This window comes from Botryllus schlosseri, chromosome 7 (genome assembly GCF_051294905.1).
Source record: "Botryllus schlosseri isolate E-star chromosome 7, Bs_hap1, whole genome shotgun sequence".
Taxonomy (NCBI): Eukaryota; Metazoa; Chordata; class Ascidiacea; order Stolidobranchia; family Styelidae; genus Botryllus; species Botryllus schlosseri.
This window is the reverse complement of record NC_137242.1, coordinates 2,244,999-2,261,829: the sequence shown is the minus strand read 5'-3', so window position 1 is coordinate 2,261,829 and position 16,831 is coordinate 2,244,999. Positions and strand designations below refer to the sequence as shown.

The window sequence follows — 16,831 nt, the reverse complement described above, 5'->3', positions numbered from 1 at the left end:
GTAGGACCAGTGACTTTGTCGATCCGCTACGCACTAGTATGCAGATGCACGGATCGTGTGTATGTGAGTATCATGAGTCGGTGAATATGCCGCAAAAACACAGCGGACAAAATATACAACGTCCTATTCCCATTCACTTGCCAAGGCCAGTCTGGAATACTATTTCAAAGTTGGAATTGTGATGTGATATTATCCTTCACTCTTCTGGTGTGCAAATTGCTCTTGATATACATATAAGAAGAATATTCCACTAATATGATTCAGTTAATATGTCTACTCGAGCTAATGCCTACATAACCATCACCATGAAATGCTCGCAGTACTACCCAGCTATCGAGAAGGGCAGTTCTCTTCACAACCTTCTAATTCTGACCAGTGGCACCTGTGGATACACACGGGTAGGCCTACTTCACAATATTCTGTACCGGAGACAAATCGAAAAAACAAACGCTTGCAAATATGTATTATCTTCAGTATATGTAGAATTCCCTACAATCACGACCGGCTATCGACAATCTCGCACGCAATAATAAATAAAACGCAGAAAGTTCAAACAGGAAAATCGTACGAAAATATGTGACTGCAAAATAGGGAAAGCAGAGTGTATTAATCGTAAAGACACCAGCCTCAATAAATGATTGGTAAAGAGAAAGTGTAGATTAAGCGAAGTGGTGTTACATTCATTATAGCATAGGCCTACAGTACTTTTGCAGATATGACATATACTGGTATATAAGTGGTATGCCCACATAATCGCTTGCTCGTACTATATAGTCCGACATTCTGGTTGCTTTGCTTCACGCCTTCACGGGCGATATAAGAATTGACAGAGCTTCCGTCCAAATCACAAAAAAAAAACCACATCAAGTTATGCCAGTAAGATTTTAAGACATTGAATAATATATTCATATTGCTATAATATTGACAATCGGCAGGGGAAATCGTCAGCAACTACTAAAGAATTGTACGATTGCCCATGACAGCTATCAGTCGCAAATATTCGGGTTTATTTCAATATGAATATATTATTCAATTGCATATTGAAGTTCTATGCATCCAAGAGTCTTCCAATTTTAAAACCTGTACCAATAATGATCAGAAATCTGTCGAATCAAGTAGCAAGTCTGTAGTTTCGTTATACAACTGTGAAACAAGTGCGTCCATACCGAATAACACAATGCATTGCGGCTAAACTGCTCTGATATTTTGGGGTACAGAATTTTAATATACAATTGAAACATATATTCGGGTTGATTTCGATATGAATATATAATTCAGTTGTATTTTGATATCGACAGAGATCTTTCTCACCAATGTAACATCATTCATAAAATCAAACCTCGAATCTCAATACGGTGACTTGGCTGGAAAACTTATGTACAGGCGTATAGTGTAAAATTTTCTTAGTATGATTAAAGTTCACCACGTGATTGCATCCATGTCTCGATTAGCTACAGTTGAGTTAAATTCCGAAGTTTATGTCCGGTATATCGAGTCCGGTGATCATCGTCAGCACTCCGCCGTGATAGAACGGGTTCACCGCTGCGGCTATCGGTTGTTCGAAGCCGTTCGTGCGGTACGTGTGCAGCACGTCCATATGGCGGCAGTCCACGAAGCTAACAATACCTAGTAAAAGGTAGAAACGCACATTGACGAAGTTGTAAATTAGCATTGTTTTATAACCAGCTGGAAAGACTGTCCAGAAGAACAGGGGCGGGCAGCTTCTTCGGGAAAATGAAATACTTGTGGGGGCGGATTACAGAATCGATACATCAATGGCGTATTGATCCACATATACAAGAAATATATCGTATGTAAAGTAAACTTTAAGATTGAAGCATAGAGACCAAAAACAATATTTAATGAATTTGTTAACCTAATGTGCTTCAATAGCTGTTGAGGTAAATCAGACATCTGTGGTCGATCAAAGTTGTCAACAGTTCGCGGAACTGTGACTGCATGTCGGATGTAGAAACCCTTAGAAAAGACTGCACGTGGACATCAGTTATATTGGAACGCATGAACGGAAATGTTTGCTCGCAAATGCATGTAGACCAGAACAGAATACGTAGTTTTATGACCATCTTTAGGTTTGCAAACTTCGATTCGTTCTGTGACGCATAAAATTCGTCAATACTTTTAGATTAGACTTTCACTTTCAGGTTAGGAACTCCCTGCGGGCATACCTTTTCGCTTAAAGCGTAGATTTGAAATCCAACAGCATCTATGCATATACGTTTATGGTACACATTGAAAGATCTGTAGGACTCTACCGACCTTGCTCGTAATCAACAAAAATTCCAACTCTTCGGATGTCTTCAGTTCGGCTTGGTCGCCGGACTTTGATATCCACAAATTCGCCCCCGTGTCTCGCCTGGAGATGTGAGATTAATACTAGAGTACTGAAGACCAGACTTGCTGGACAAATCGATAATTCTAACTGTCTAATCAAACTAACTAGAGCGAAATGCTGGTCATCTGCTTCCAATCTAATTTGTGAAATGTTTCCATGCTCTAATTTTAATTTTAATGCAATGCCAAGTTTTGTTGAAGATGCTATGGGAGAGCTGCATAGCGCGAAACGAGCCAAGCTTGTTGTACAGAAAATTGTCATTCTCGTGCGTATGAAAATGAATTGAACTTGATTTTTGATGTTTTTTATTTCTATTTCGAAATTCAGTAATTATCATTTTAATCTATAACTTGGAAATAACTGTGTAGCTATAATTCGACTTCTAATATAATGCGGAAAAGCGGAAAATTTGTGATAGTCGTTGAGGGCCGACTTCAATTCTGATACGGAGCACACAGTCTGGCAACGTCCTCCAAACCGATTAGAAATTTGGAAATAATAAGAACTGATGGGCTTCTAATATAAATTTTACTGACTCACAAATAACAGCAACCGGTGTTGCGAATTTATGTTTGATGAATGCAAATTTATGTCGCCTTTCAACAAAGCTTACAATCCAATGCTCTTAATTCAGACACAGAAATTTCTTACCTTATATTCCCTCTTAGAGGGGTTGTAATGGAGAATCCAAGAGGACGTGTTGCTCCCAAGCCAACTATTTCTTGGTACGTTGCGATACGCCACACCTACCGCCCAGCCGTCCGTGTTCACCAAAATCTCCCAATAGTGTCTGAAACACAACGATCAATGGATATTCAAATGCCAAATCAAACTGAGGCTTCCGAATCCGGAAATCGGGACATGCCGAGACCAGACATGGGGTAATCGCGATTAGTAATCGTAATCGATTACGACGATTACAGCATTTTGAAGTAATCGTAATCGCAATCGATTACATTCGAAAAAATTCCAGAGTAATCGTAATCGTAATCGACTACTTCCCATATCTAATCGATTTCTTTGTGAAAGAACGATTACTTTTTATTTGTGCAAGGACTATGACATAAACTGAACACTGTGAACTGTCCTGAACAAGGAAGCGATATTATACCAGGTTGAGGTTAGTTATAGCACAAACGTTTCATTTTCAAACGCCACTGCACATTATTACGTCAGAAGTATTATCTTTGCTCGTCATTGCGTAAGAAGTATCCGCACATGGTAAATAGATATTGGATGTAGGCTACATTGTAGTGTGATTAAGAACATCCGACATGCTGCATATCTGGTTATCAATACCCTCGAAACGCCACTACGTCACAACTGGATAATAATCACCACTTTGCCTAGTTTCAAATAGTAACTTGGCTATTGATGTTTGATGATGCTTAGTTAAACTAGGCTTACCATATTTTGGAAATCTAAAAAGAGGACACTTTTTCAGAAATTTGAGACTTGCAAAACCGGAGAAGAATTCTCAAAAACCGGTGAATTTTTCCCACTTTGGGATCGGTTGACTAAAAAAAAAAAAATAAAAAATGGTCATCTTTCCGCCCAGACCTCTAAAACCACCGTTTTTCACTCCGAAATACCCGCCGGAGCGTCACTTCTGTGCTTATTTACGGCATAACACTCAAAATTTGCTCTAAATTTTTCAAAAAAGAGGAAAAAATCTCAAAAAAGAGGACAAAAGGGCGTCCTCCGAGGACACTTTCAAAAAAGTCAAAAAAGAGGACAAATCCTCTTAAAAGAGGACGTATGGTAACCCTAAGTTAAACGCAGTTTGACCGTTGATGCTTGGCGAGCAGTAGGCATATGTACGTATACATACGTGCAAAGGACAAAGATTTGGAATTTTGTAGGCCTACTCGTTAAATGAAACATTAGGATTTCCACAACGAAGCAATACAAATCAACAACTGCTGCTATATATCATAACCGAGCCGTTCTTTGCCGTTTCTCGTAACAGCAACAAGCCATATCCGTATTACGCGGAAGGCAGAATTTTATGTTCATTTTATCTTATTCTCTTATGACTCTACTTGGAACGAGCGCCAATCGTTACTTCGTAATATTTTACTCAACATTTGGACCTGCCGCCAGCGCAATCCGCTTATACACCATGTTAGCGTGGGATCAGGACCAAAACAGCAATTTGTCCTCCCACTCCAAACGTTGGTCTTACAACTAGGGCTGGGCAAAATCGAGTGCCTGAGTGATTCGGTTCTGAATCACGTATTATGCTTCGTGTCGAGTAGAGTATTCGAGCATCACTCATTATGACGTCACAACAACATATAATATGTCAAAGGTCAAATATGTACCTTTTGTGCCGCCACAAAGAATATAATGCCTGTTATCCGTCACATTTAAGATACCTTGGTATTCCTGCGACCATACCGGTTTCATTGCACTTTGTGACAATGTTGTGCGATAATCATGGCTTCGGAAATGTTTTCCAGTAACGGTCGTAGCTTTGTACTGTATGTCTCGTATACTGCGATACGGCCAATCAAGGTTTCAAGGCTTCCACAGTGGAAATAGTATCGAAACCATAATTCTCGTTGATAAAATAACTTACAGTAGCGAGGAGCGTATAATTTCAGTACTTGAAAAAATCGTCTTTTGCTACTCGACTCGAATCAGTAAAATAAATACTCGATTCTGATTCGAGTACTCGAATCATTGTTCCCAGCCCTACTTACTACCCCGTAGGGTGGTCAAATTTCAAGTTGATGACTGAATTCCGTCAATAATATTAGTAATTGATTTATGTTACTATTCATTTTTATTCCTCTCTCAGCACAGATGGTCCGATTAACCGGTATAGCTGGGGCACGTAATTCATAATTATAGCATCTGATATGTTGTTATAATTACTTTATTGTATGTTTGTTAATTCGTGACCTCCCGTCTGTTATAAAATTAGAAGATATTGTATAGTCGCCCAAACGAAGCAGACTAGAAGAAAAACTTTCGTGAGACGCACACCCAAATTGTCACGCCTTCATTCCTTTGTGGGTTCCTGGGGTGGCATTTGTACAGTGGGGCTGAGTTTGGAAGGATATGACTATTCGTCACGCCCTCCCAGCATTGTTATTGATAATGGACACATACCCAATGTTTCGGCCGAGGTCTTTCTTTGGTAGCACACTTTATGAAGTCGCATATTGGCCGAAACTGCGTATGTCTTTCGGTGTGTCGTTATGCGGTAATGACCGCGACCGAAATGCCCATTCCTATAAATTATGCGTGCATTTCTATGGGAGAGAAGTATGTACTTCAAAATCGAGCTATCTAGAGACATTAAATCACGAAGCTCGAAGAAAATTTTAAAGTTAATTAAACCTCTCGAAAATATTATTAAACCTCTCGAAAATAACATTGATGTTGATCTACAAAAAACTTTTGAGCTCCCTTCGAGCTCGCTTCCCACTTCATTGAGTTTGGGGTGCGGAAGTTATACGAACCAGGCAAGAACGCACCTCGTTGGGTGCGATAAATCATCCTCTATAAAGTTTGGCACTGGTACATTATGACGTAACAAGCAAATGACGTACATTTATAAAGCAATTTATCATCTCATTATGTATTTTCATCGCAATCCTTATATTGTCTTCAATATATCTTCTAAGATTAGTTCTAAGAAGCAAAATATATGTAATCGTGAGTAATCATGATTACTTTTACAATGTAATCGTAATCGTAATCGACTACTTCCGGATTTTGCTGTAATCGTAATCGTAATCGTAATCGCGTGATTCATAAGTAATCGTAATCGCAATCGATTACATTCATAAAGTAATCACCCCATGTCTGGCCGAGACATATCAAACGGAGACCAACATGCACTCTTAACAGACAAAGTATAGAAAGTAGATTGAGATGAGTTATCGGCGCCTTTATGAGTGAAATAATCATTACAACGGACTAAAAAGTCATGGTGTCACGGTAACTGACTATATTTTTGAAAATGGCACCTGTTTTAGGGTTACCATTCCGCCCTACAACTATGCAGGCCGTCTTTTATACATATCGTTTACTTTTATATTTATGGCCTTTTATGTATAGCGCCCTAGTGTAGTAATGACATATTGTCATATTCGGCGCTCTATAAATTATTATATTCTTCTTCTTCTTATTATTATTACCATATTTTGAGATCTGTTAAGGACAACTCGGAAAAATGGACCAACAAATAGTTATTCACAGAAATGAAAACGCAAAAGTGAATTCGTTATATGCAGTTTACATGGAAAATATATTAGTTACACAAATATATAATTCAAATATCTCTATGATAGCATTGCTATACCACTTCCCACCCAGTAGGTACCCAGACTTAAGAGAAACCCCACTTTCGATTTAATGACAATAATCCAAATTTCAACACCCTCGTTTACAATTAAATATCTTGTATTCCACACTGCGTATACGCTGGGCTAACGCCATATTAGTAGTAGGCCAAAGGGAGTGTAGAAATATGCCGACTTATATCGTCGTTAGCGCCATTGTTTTATCGGTTCTGAACTGTATTCATACGGTTAATCATCGTATTTTTGCCAGTTTCATTGTTCACGAATAAAGGTGTCGCGACTTGCTAGAACAAAACCCCTACGAGCCTTGTATTCAAGTAAACATACTCAACAGCCTCACCTTCCTGTAAAAAATGATATGTTGCCGAGCACGTTCAAAGCGAACGTGAACCGCGACGGAGATTTCTGAACCGGGTTCTTCGACTCCCCGGGATAGTGAACGCTGAACAAGTCCGGCGATAGTTGCAGCTTCGCGTGGGCCGTGTCTGAATCGAGATGGAACTTCGCCGGCTCTGTGTTAAATAATGTGACATTCAAATATGTAATCGTGATGGTTTTTTATCAATCCGTCCAGCGTAGTGTTGTTGAAAAACTATAGAAGATTCAAGCTTTTCTAAATTAGATTATAGCCACACAATTGCTCCAAATGAGATAAATCTAGAATTACCGAATTCACGGCAACTTGGAAATCCAATAAAATCCTGAATCCGTAGGAAACAGTTATAGTTAGCCTACGCGGCGTAATCTATCCAACCGTTAGCACACAGTGTCGGACGACCAGAAAACGTTCGGCTTTTCCGAATTAGATCTGAATTAAAATTATAACTGCACAGATTTTTCCAAATTAGATTAGCATTAGGATGAATTAATTGGTTACAACTTTGCAGTTCAGCTCATATCGCATCAGTGATCATTATCACAATGTCGAGCTTGGCTCGTTTTGCACCATACAGTTCTCCCGGAGCATGTTTAGGAAAAGTAGAAACTAGATTAGAAATAAAATCAGAGTGTAGAAATATTTCGCAAACTTGATTAGAATTAAATTACCGGCATTTCGGTCTAATTAGTCCAATTTGACAGCTTGAATTATCTAGCTCTCCAAATACATGACATTTACGTGAAATTAGAAACTTACGCGGTTTTGTCCTGAAGAACGCCAGAGCGCTGAACTCCGAACAGGCTTCAGACAGGCATCGTCTGACTCGCACAGTGATTTCGCAATTCGAATTGAGGTCGTTTAAGACATACTGGGTGTCCTGGATATCGCGTATGCTACAATGTAAATCATCCCCCGTAAGCACGTAGGACTTAACAAAGAACACCCTTAGAAAAAGAGTGTGCATTTACACCGCAAAAGGTGGTACGAGAACCTACACTCTATAAAGGAAAATCGTGTATTAACACCCTAGTATAGAAGTCACATCTCTGTAAGAATTGGTGTATTTGATTCATTGTCACCATTGGAATGGAGAGAAACCATAATTTAGTACCAGAAAGTTTTCCTAATTAACGCCACACACTATGGGGGAAATCTTATAAATACAACTATTCTCCACGAGGGATATAGAGTGCGTGGGTGTGTTTGGTTCACTCACACCAGCTTACAGGGGTGTTAAACTGAATCGTCACGGGTAATCGACAGCAAGTAGTAGATAATATGAAATAATATTGTACAGCGTGTACAGTTTTTTTACATACATTTTAATAACATATTCATGGCAGAAATATATTAAAACCCGAAGCTTTTCGAGCTGATACTCTTCAAGGGCAATCGTCAGCAAATGGAGAATTTCAAAAACATGCATCTAGCTAAATTGCATACAACCAATTATGACGTCATAGAAACAAACAACATGAAATACAGGCAAACCGCGAGTGCAGCAGAAGGAATTTTTAGATTGACTGAAAATTCCTTCTGCTGACACAAGCGCGGCCGGTGGATTTTAATACGAGTCGATTCCAGTGCAGACAGATGGAAATGAGTGCGGCCTCTCCCTAATATCGAGAATATTTCATCGCGATAGTTTTTAGCGCAAGCTGCATTCTCAGCCAAATGCTTGCCAGTGGCAGAGTTCATAGCCATGGCCTGATTACGTTCTAGTAATCGCAGATCAGTTACGGCTGCATCTTCGCGAGAGTCCAATGTGCGCGATCTAATAACGCTCGGAACATGTTGTTTGATGCGTTCCTGCAAGCGCTGAGTTGTTCCCACGTACCGACAATCACAGTGGCACATGAAATCATAGACTGTATTGCTTTATTGAGAAGCAGGAAGAACATCTTCGCGCGTTGCAGGAAGCAATTGTTTGGTGGTAAACATAACATTAGTTTTTTTCCAGTGTGTTAACAAGATAAATCAGACAAACCTCTTCGGTAAAAGTTCAGTTGCATACTTCCATTCCAGTTCGTACATCACGCCGTCGGAGAGTCCGCCGTCTACCCACCGAACTATGATTGAATTCTTCGTAACGTCATCCGGCGACGATTGGGCCGTAATGGTGGGTGGACTATTGTTAGCTTTAGAAGTAGCAGGAAGGGCGAATGACTTTGTTGCTCCTGTATATGCACAAATCATATATTTTATATATTGATTACTATTATAGTATATTGTACAATCTTGATATCATCCAAATGAGAGAGGATATACCAACTCACCGGATATCGATTCTTCGAGCAATGTCCGAATGTCGTTTAGCGTGCTCTGACTGAGCCCGCGGCCGCCATCGTGATGGTCCGTGATGTTTGGAACATCCCGCTCGCTCGCCGACGTAAACCTGAGCGACATATAGTATACAATTATACGTATGGCATATGTATAATGATGTACACGCGCTACTACAAAGGATGGGCACAATGATTCCAGTTCTCGAGTCCAGATCGAGTATGAATTGATATGAATAAGTTTAATTTATTACCACGAATTATAGTTTCGACATTATCTTCCCATATTGGAAGCCTTGAAATCTCGATTGGTCGTGCCCCAGCACTGGGAACATGTTTAGTAAAAGGTTGCAGTAAAAAAAAAAACAGCATTGCCATAAAGTGCAATGAAATAGGTATGGTCGGTCGAAAAATACCAAAAGATCTAGGCAATCCTGTGATTTACACCCCATAACCAGAGGTGGTCAGTAACGAAGTACTTCAACTTTTTGCCTATTCACACCGCTTATTAAGTAGTTATGATTTTAGACTACTTCTACTTCTACTTGATAGTCTTAAGTTTTTTAGGCAAAGGTAGGCGAAGAATACCTACTTACTTACTTACTTACTTACTTACTTATGAACCACCACTCCTACTTCTACCTGAGTAAAAATTCCTGCGTTACTTTTACTTCTACTTGAGTAGCAAGGGTGAGTACTTTGACCACCTCTGCCCATATCAAGCCCGCGCCGCCCATGAAACCAGCTAATGTTCCCATGAACCCATACGAGAATTTATTGTGATTCGGGTTGGGGTACCGATATTAGGGATATTACAGTTGCGGTATGACAGATCATATCCGTAAACCCCTACCCTAATTTCCCTCGCTCCCATCCCAAATGTCTGTCATCATTTTGACGTTTATAAATTTTGGTGTGATGTTCATGGGAAACGTTCATTGGTTTCATGGTTAGCAATGGTTTGTTATGGGGCGTGTATCGAAGAAGCGCCAAAATCTTTAATAGAATTTCGAACTGGCATTCTTTTCTTTGTTTTTGTATGAAGGGTACATATTTCAACTTTACACTGTAATGAGTGGCGCTCAAATACTTTACTCGATTCACTTGTGCAACTCGATTTTGCCTAGCCCCGTAAACGAGATTTTTCGCGAACCTTTGCTTTAGCTCTTTTAAAGTATGTTGCCGTAACGATTCATCTTTCTCGCTGGCGATCCGTTTGGCGAATCCCAAAACGCCCGATATGATTTTCATATTCCTGCGGCACACGTCCATTTTCGTACGCAATACGTCGGTCTCTCTTGAGCGCTGTTTCTGCAGAGAGTGATACATTGGATGACGATTACCCGTGAAGGGTTTCAGCAAAAATATACATGTTTATTTCAATATGAATATACTATTCCATTGTATATTGAAGGTATGTACCTCCAAGAAGCTATTGAGAGTAAAACACGTTCGAAAACCTCGCAGGGTACAGTTACAGTTGTTGGTCAGACTTGCACATCGTGATAATACTTTAGTTGTCCGATGAGATTAATTATAGCGAATTGTCGGTAATCTCATCATAATCTAATATGTGAAATGTTTCTATTCACTCATTTAAGTTATAAATTTGATGTCTGGTTTTCATGAAAATGATACGTGAGAACTGTACAGTGCGAAGCGAGCCAAGCATGCTGTATAGACGTGCTATTCTTATGCTCATGATAATGAACTCTGATTTGATACGAACTGAGCTTGATTCCATTGTCCAAGTTTTCGACTAATCAGTAGGACAAGTTTTTGTTGCAGTTAAATCCGTGGAAAGTTGCATTTATTCTTGACAAAAGTTGCATTTATATTTTCACAAAAGTTGCACTAACAGACCACATATTGTTCGGTTGACTAATAAAAAAGGTCAACTTCCCAGTTCCACTCCCGAAATACAGTTTTCCATCCGCATTCTCTATTGATTGACTAAAAAAAAAGGTCAACTTTCCGGCTCAGCTCCCGAAATAACCGCAAGAGCGTTACTTCAGTGCTGATTTACGGTATTTCAGTCGAATTTGACCGTGTGTATCACCAAAATCAAAAATACTTTCATGAAAAATCAAAAAAGTTGCAAAATGTTGCAAAAAGTTGCATGAAAAAATGGACAAAAGTTGCAAAAATTTGCACAATAAGATTCCTTCAAACAGCTTGAAACAGCATTCTACATATCCTACGAGTATTTAGGAAGCTGCCGGAAGCTGTAAAGGTGCATAAGTTGCTAAAACTTGCCCTACTAATCAGTAACTCCAATTCTAATCTAATTTAAAAAAATTGTTTTCACGAATTCATTAATTCTAATTCAGAACTAATTGGAAAACGCTATACAGCTATACCTCTAGTTCAAGTCTAATTTTGGAAAACTTCGCGGCTATAATTCTAATTCTATTCTAGTTCGAAAAAACAGTGTAGATATAATTCTAATTCTAGTCTAATTTGTAAAAAAAAACTGTAGCTATAACTCTAATATTAATCTACTTTGGGAAATCTCAAAATTTTCCACTTGTCCAATTATTCGGATGATGTTAGCTTGCCTTGATTTGCTCGACGTAGATTCCTTGTTGCTTCTGTAACAGCGATACCAATGAATTGATTTCTTTCGAGATTCCTATTTCGGTTGTTGTCCACGTTTCCTGTAAGGTAAGAGAAGTATTTGCAACATAATCTAAGACAAGTCATCGAAATGGGAATGGTTATAGAGATTTATTGCAAATAGCAAAATTACAAACCTATCAAGCTATGTATATACACAGCAGCATATACGAAGATACGCACTTTTGTGGAAATCACATATCTTTGAAGTTGTGATCGACCCTGGGGATGGATTTTTGCAATAATCAACCGACATTTCCCAGGTATAAATTATCGCATTCTCACAAGGGCCTACGTGCGAAACACAAATATTATTGATCCCCGAATGAGAGTGTTTACTCAGATGGCGATGTTGAAACCTGGAACCGAACGTCTGCCCCTGCCAGAATCGGATTACATGATGTTAATCGCGACCTTACGATAGAGTGCGAATCAATAAATTTGAATTACTAATGAGCCGAAATATCGAATGATTTCGGTGTGAAAAATATGTCACCGCGTAACGATGCCAAACGCAGATTTGCTTTGGTGGTAAAAAGCGACTTTTAAATACCAATTTTCGGTGTCATTAGACCGGTCATTTGTCTATCGCGATTTTAAAGAGATATCGCGCGTCGCTGCAGAAAAGTGAGCTAAAAATTATACCTCCGATTCTTTGAGAATACGCTGTATTTCTTCGAGACGGTTTTCGTTCGTTTGGTGTTGATCCTGCAGTTCCTCGATCTTTTCGGAGACGTAAGCTCGAAATTCACTCACGACTTTGAGGAAGAAATCCTACGGAATTGTCGATAGGTTAGCGACGAAATTTGTGGACATCACGCGAAAGTCTGCTTTATCAATTTCCCGTAGAAGATATGTACTATATATAGCCTACAAAATCACAAGTAGGCTATAGAGTTTACCCAGAATGTCTTACTTTAGGTGAGTTTGACCGGACGTTTGATAACGTCGGTCGAGTATGTAATGGATATTTGCGTGAATATTGCCTAGAGAGGGCTGCAAATCAATTTGGCGGACTTTTTTAGTACATGAATGACCCAAATGCACCATTTCATATGGATATTCATCCCAGGGGTCACGTCTGCTCAGTTTACACGTATCACCTTTGTGCCTTCTTTGGGGTGGCACACGAAAGCTAAAACAATCAGAATATATGATATATCTGTATATGAAATGGTGTATTTGGCTCATTTACACCAACTGGAGCAGGCGTGGCAGAAAAATATACATAGAATAGGTTTTTGTTTAAAGACCTATGGACAATGTGGACTCCTTGACCAGCCGCAGAGTATCCTTAAGAGTTCCATGAAGGGTTAATGTAATGGTAATCAATTCTTTACGATTGCTGGGCTAAAGAGATGACCTTTTCTAGGTCATTAGTTTATGAAATTTCGCGGTCACGGGTCCGCGTTAAAAAAGGTTAATAGTTGTATTACAAAAGCCGAGAGCCAAAGTGCACCGTGCTACAAGTCGGCAGTATTCGTATAAAAGAATATCGGCCTGGTCTACAATGACCAAAGTATAGTCGAAACACCATTAATACCAAAAGAAGAACAACAGCACCTGATTCAGACAGTAGTAATGTACCACAATATCATTTGACGGCTGTCATATGCCCGGTCGCCCAAACAGTATTACGAGCGATGGCCGTTATGCCATCGCTTTGTCATATAAGGTGTACTCACAATATCTTCGGCGTCTGTGGATTCAGTCATGTTGGACAGTCGTCTAATAGCTCTTGGCGATGGGCGAGGACTCGGAGACCGCGTGTCGGGAGTCGTTGGATCCGGAACGAGTTGATAAAACCCGGAACCGGACGCGACTTCGGCTCTGGCGGTTTGGAATCTAGCCGAACCTCGTCCGGAGCTGGTGTCAAGTTTTGCCGGTGAAGTCATCGTTGTCGTTGCCATGGCTACTCGATATCGGTTGCCATATTCATGTCAGCAAGCGGAACCACCAGCAAATAGTATAGCCTTATCAAAGTTGGAGTTTTACTAGGAACTGAAATAATTCAGAATAAGCAAGTGCCAATCCCAAAGACCCTATTCCTAACCCTAACCATAACGAACGAATAGCCATAACAGCAACCGTGGAATGACCTAACACTATAACTATAGAAATTAAACATGGAACGGCAACGACCGATTTTGCAGCTTCGTTCCGCTTCGCTGAGGCTGGAGTGGTGAATTGTTTTGCGTAAGCGACTGTAGGATTTCTGGCAACCCAAATGCTATCTTCCCGAGCGCAGAAATTATTGAATCTGGTCTTGATCGAAAGCTACTGTTGCACCGATTCCAAAAATATAAATTAGAATATTGATCAGGCACTGATCCACCTAGAATCTGTCCTCCAAGTCTGAAATATCGGCATTGTTCAGAACAATCGGGTAACCGCAACACAATGGCCATAACAAGGACCCGTTGCGACTCTCCGATTGTTCGAACAATGCCGATATTTCAGACTTGGAGGGGGATTGTAGGTGGATCAGTGCCTGATCATTATTTCGATTTATATTTTCGGAATCGGTGAAACAGTAGCTTTCGATCAAGACCAGATTCAATAATTTCGGCGCTCGGGAAGATAGCTTTTGGATTGCCAGAAATCCTACAGTCGCTTACGCAAAACAATTCTCCATTCCAGCCTCGGCGAAGCGGAACGAAGCTGCAAAATCGGTCGTTGCCGTTCCATGTTTAATTTCTATACTATAACCACCTACAGCAATCCTTCATTACCTTGCATTTATTACTACTATCAACTGTACCTACTGTGTGCGTTGAGAGAACATATCATAGCAACTCATGAATCAAAGTCAATGTTCTGTAACAACAATAATGCCATTGTATGACACAAGACGTCTGTCGATTTCAACACCTTGCCCTTCAATTAAGTTTAAGCTAAGCTCAAATACGTATAATGTCCATCCATCTTCGCGAACCGAACAGGTCAATATTTACACAAACTATTGATAAGCCTACGGAACACAGCCATAATGTTTGCGGAACAGCAAAGCTTCATATGGCTATCTAAACAATTGTGTGCGGTATATGAGTTGGTTAAGGCTACACAAAATCGAATATAACTTTATACTCGATTGGTTTTGATAAATTTCGAACATAGTCGACTTAGGGCCGAGTTAGGCGGAGAAACGGGTATGTCCCAGTTAAGCGGAAAATCAATTGTTAGCTTCATTGTCGTACGTAAATGCACACTGACACAACCCATTCAAAAAAAAAAATCGCAGCTGCGATATGGCACAGATCGCATAAAACGTTCATTAGTTATACCTTCAGGTGAGCTGTATGATACAATTCTGTATTTCCGATACCAAACCATTCAATAAATACTGTATACATAAATTGCTGTGTAGCACACGATCATTGGGTTCAAATAGTACCTTTTGATAACCCCAGCAACGGAATCAACTGCCGAACTACCAAGTAAGTGTCTTTAACTATTTCTTCGTTTACTTTAGCGAGCAACTTCCCTTTTTCTGCCAATCTTTTCCGAACCAATTTGTTGCACAAAATGCACGCTATTGTCCTTAATTAAAAGCGACTATGAAACTGGAACGACCTTGTATGAGCTCATTGTCAATTTTTCTACATGGATCGTCATTGTTTCACTGTAATCGCTCATCATGTGTTAAAACGAACGAAGTACTGTTTATTGTACCATAACCTAACGATTGGTATTGCGAGCCTGTCCGGATTAGGTGGAGAATTGTCCAAATTCACCATAGTTTTTTACTTTTGTTCCGTTCCTTAGTATTTTGACCGAACAATGCAGTTGTCCGGGTTATCCGGTGTCTGAAAAAGGCGTAGTGGAGTGTATATAGCTTTTCTAGTCAAGTCAAACATTCCAGTGCTTTTTCTTAAGAAAAGAGAATGGCCATCCAAGGACACTCAAAAATGAAAGACTTGAAGCCAATAACATTATCCGTAAAAATCTCCAAATCATCCGTTTTCTCGTCCGCTATAATAACTTTTTCGACTTGCCCTCTTTTTCGGATATCAAAACCATATTGACAGGCTTTACACATTCTTAGATTTCCTTTCATCTTGGGCAAACTATTTTGTTTCAGCCACAGCGCGCGAGATAACTAAACGTCGCAAAGCATTTGACTCAAATCCATTCATTTATAGATCTGTACGATAAATACCCTGGCATTACGAGTGAAAATACATCTCTGTTATAGATTTAGTATAGTAAGATTGCTGTCAATTCTCTTTCACGCTCTTTCCTAATCTTACCTTTGTTGTGATAGGCATTTTCCGATGTAAAACCTCGGACACCACATGCCCAACTAAATAGGGAGTATCTCCAACGAAAACATAACCAGATATACGGACAAAGCGATTGTACAAATCGCTCTGACGAAATGACATCAATCGTAATTTGATCTCAGGAGAATTTCTCGTTAATATCAATACGCTTTCGTGTAGCCTTTCTCAAGACAAGTACAGAGTACAGTACACGTACAATTGTATATCATCAGTGCAACACGAGCTTTGAAGATACAACCAATTCAATTTTCTTTGACGACATCTTTCGATGGGATTGTCTGCGAGGTTCATTTGTACTCCTTTGTGGCTGTATTTACGAGGATGCTCAAGACAACATGAAGGGTATACTCTCGTGATTAATTGGAAATGTACATTGTTGTTTGTATCTAAAAATAGATATTTAGTGATATTAATTTTTGTGTCAAAACGTTGAAATACTCAACGACTGATGTCCTATATTTAAAATATTGTATTCACCACAAGGCGACCCCCCTCGTTGAGGATGTTTGTACAAAATATTGGCATATAAATGAGCTGTAGCCCATAACACATTAATACCTATGTTTCCAAGACACGACCAGCCGATGGGCGTAGCGCTACTA

The 16,831-nt window shown here is 39.6% G+C and overlaps 1 protein-coding gene across 2 annotated transcripts; it reads right to left on the bottom strand.

Annotated features, from left to right (window-relative positions):
* Positions 1-446: 446 nt before the first annotated feature.
* Positions 447-16,214, bottom strand: LOC145443690 (E3 ubiquitin-protein ligase Midline-1-like). Of its 2 annotated transcripts, XM_080321628.1 has the most exons (12): positions 16,197-16,214; positions 13,632-13,947; positions 12,592-12,720; positions 11,889-11,987; positions 10,484-10,641; positions 9,325-9,443; positions 9,036-9,225; positions 7,805-7,941; positions 7,010-7,181; positions 3,005-3,143; positions 2,278-2,374; positions 447-1,626 (listed from the first exon to the last, which is right to left on the bottom strand). In XM_080321628.1, the coding sequence occupies exons 2-12, from the start codon at positions 13,854-13,856 to the stop codon at positions 1,463-1,465; spliced, it is 1,629 nt and encodes a 542-aa protein (XP_080177754.1). In that variant the 5' UTR covers positions 13,857-13,947; positions 16,197-16,214; the 3' UTR covers positions 447-1,462. The 2 variants fall into 2 exon arrangements, with proteins under 2 accessions (XP_080177754.1, XP_080177753.1); XM_080321627.1 differs by lacking the exon at positions 16,197-16,214 and having other exon boundaries at positions 13,632-14,053.
* Between the last annotated feature and the right edge of the window lie 617 nt (positions 16,215-16,831).

Bases quoted from the DNA above. Each gene is read 5' to 3' on its own strand.
- LOC145443690 (XM_080321628.1), bottom strand. From the start codon at position 13,856: ATGGCAACGACAACGATGACTTCACCGGCAAAACTTGACACCAGCTCC. The intron at 9,226-9,324 runs GTGAGTTGGTAT...GTGCATATACAG, and splicing joins GCTCGAAGAATCGATATCCG to GAGCAACAAAGTCATTCGCC. The intron at 7,182-7,804 runs GTAAGTTTCTAA...TATTTAACACAG, and splicing joins GTTCTTCAGGACAAAACCGC to AGCCGGCGAAGTTCCATCTC.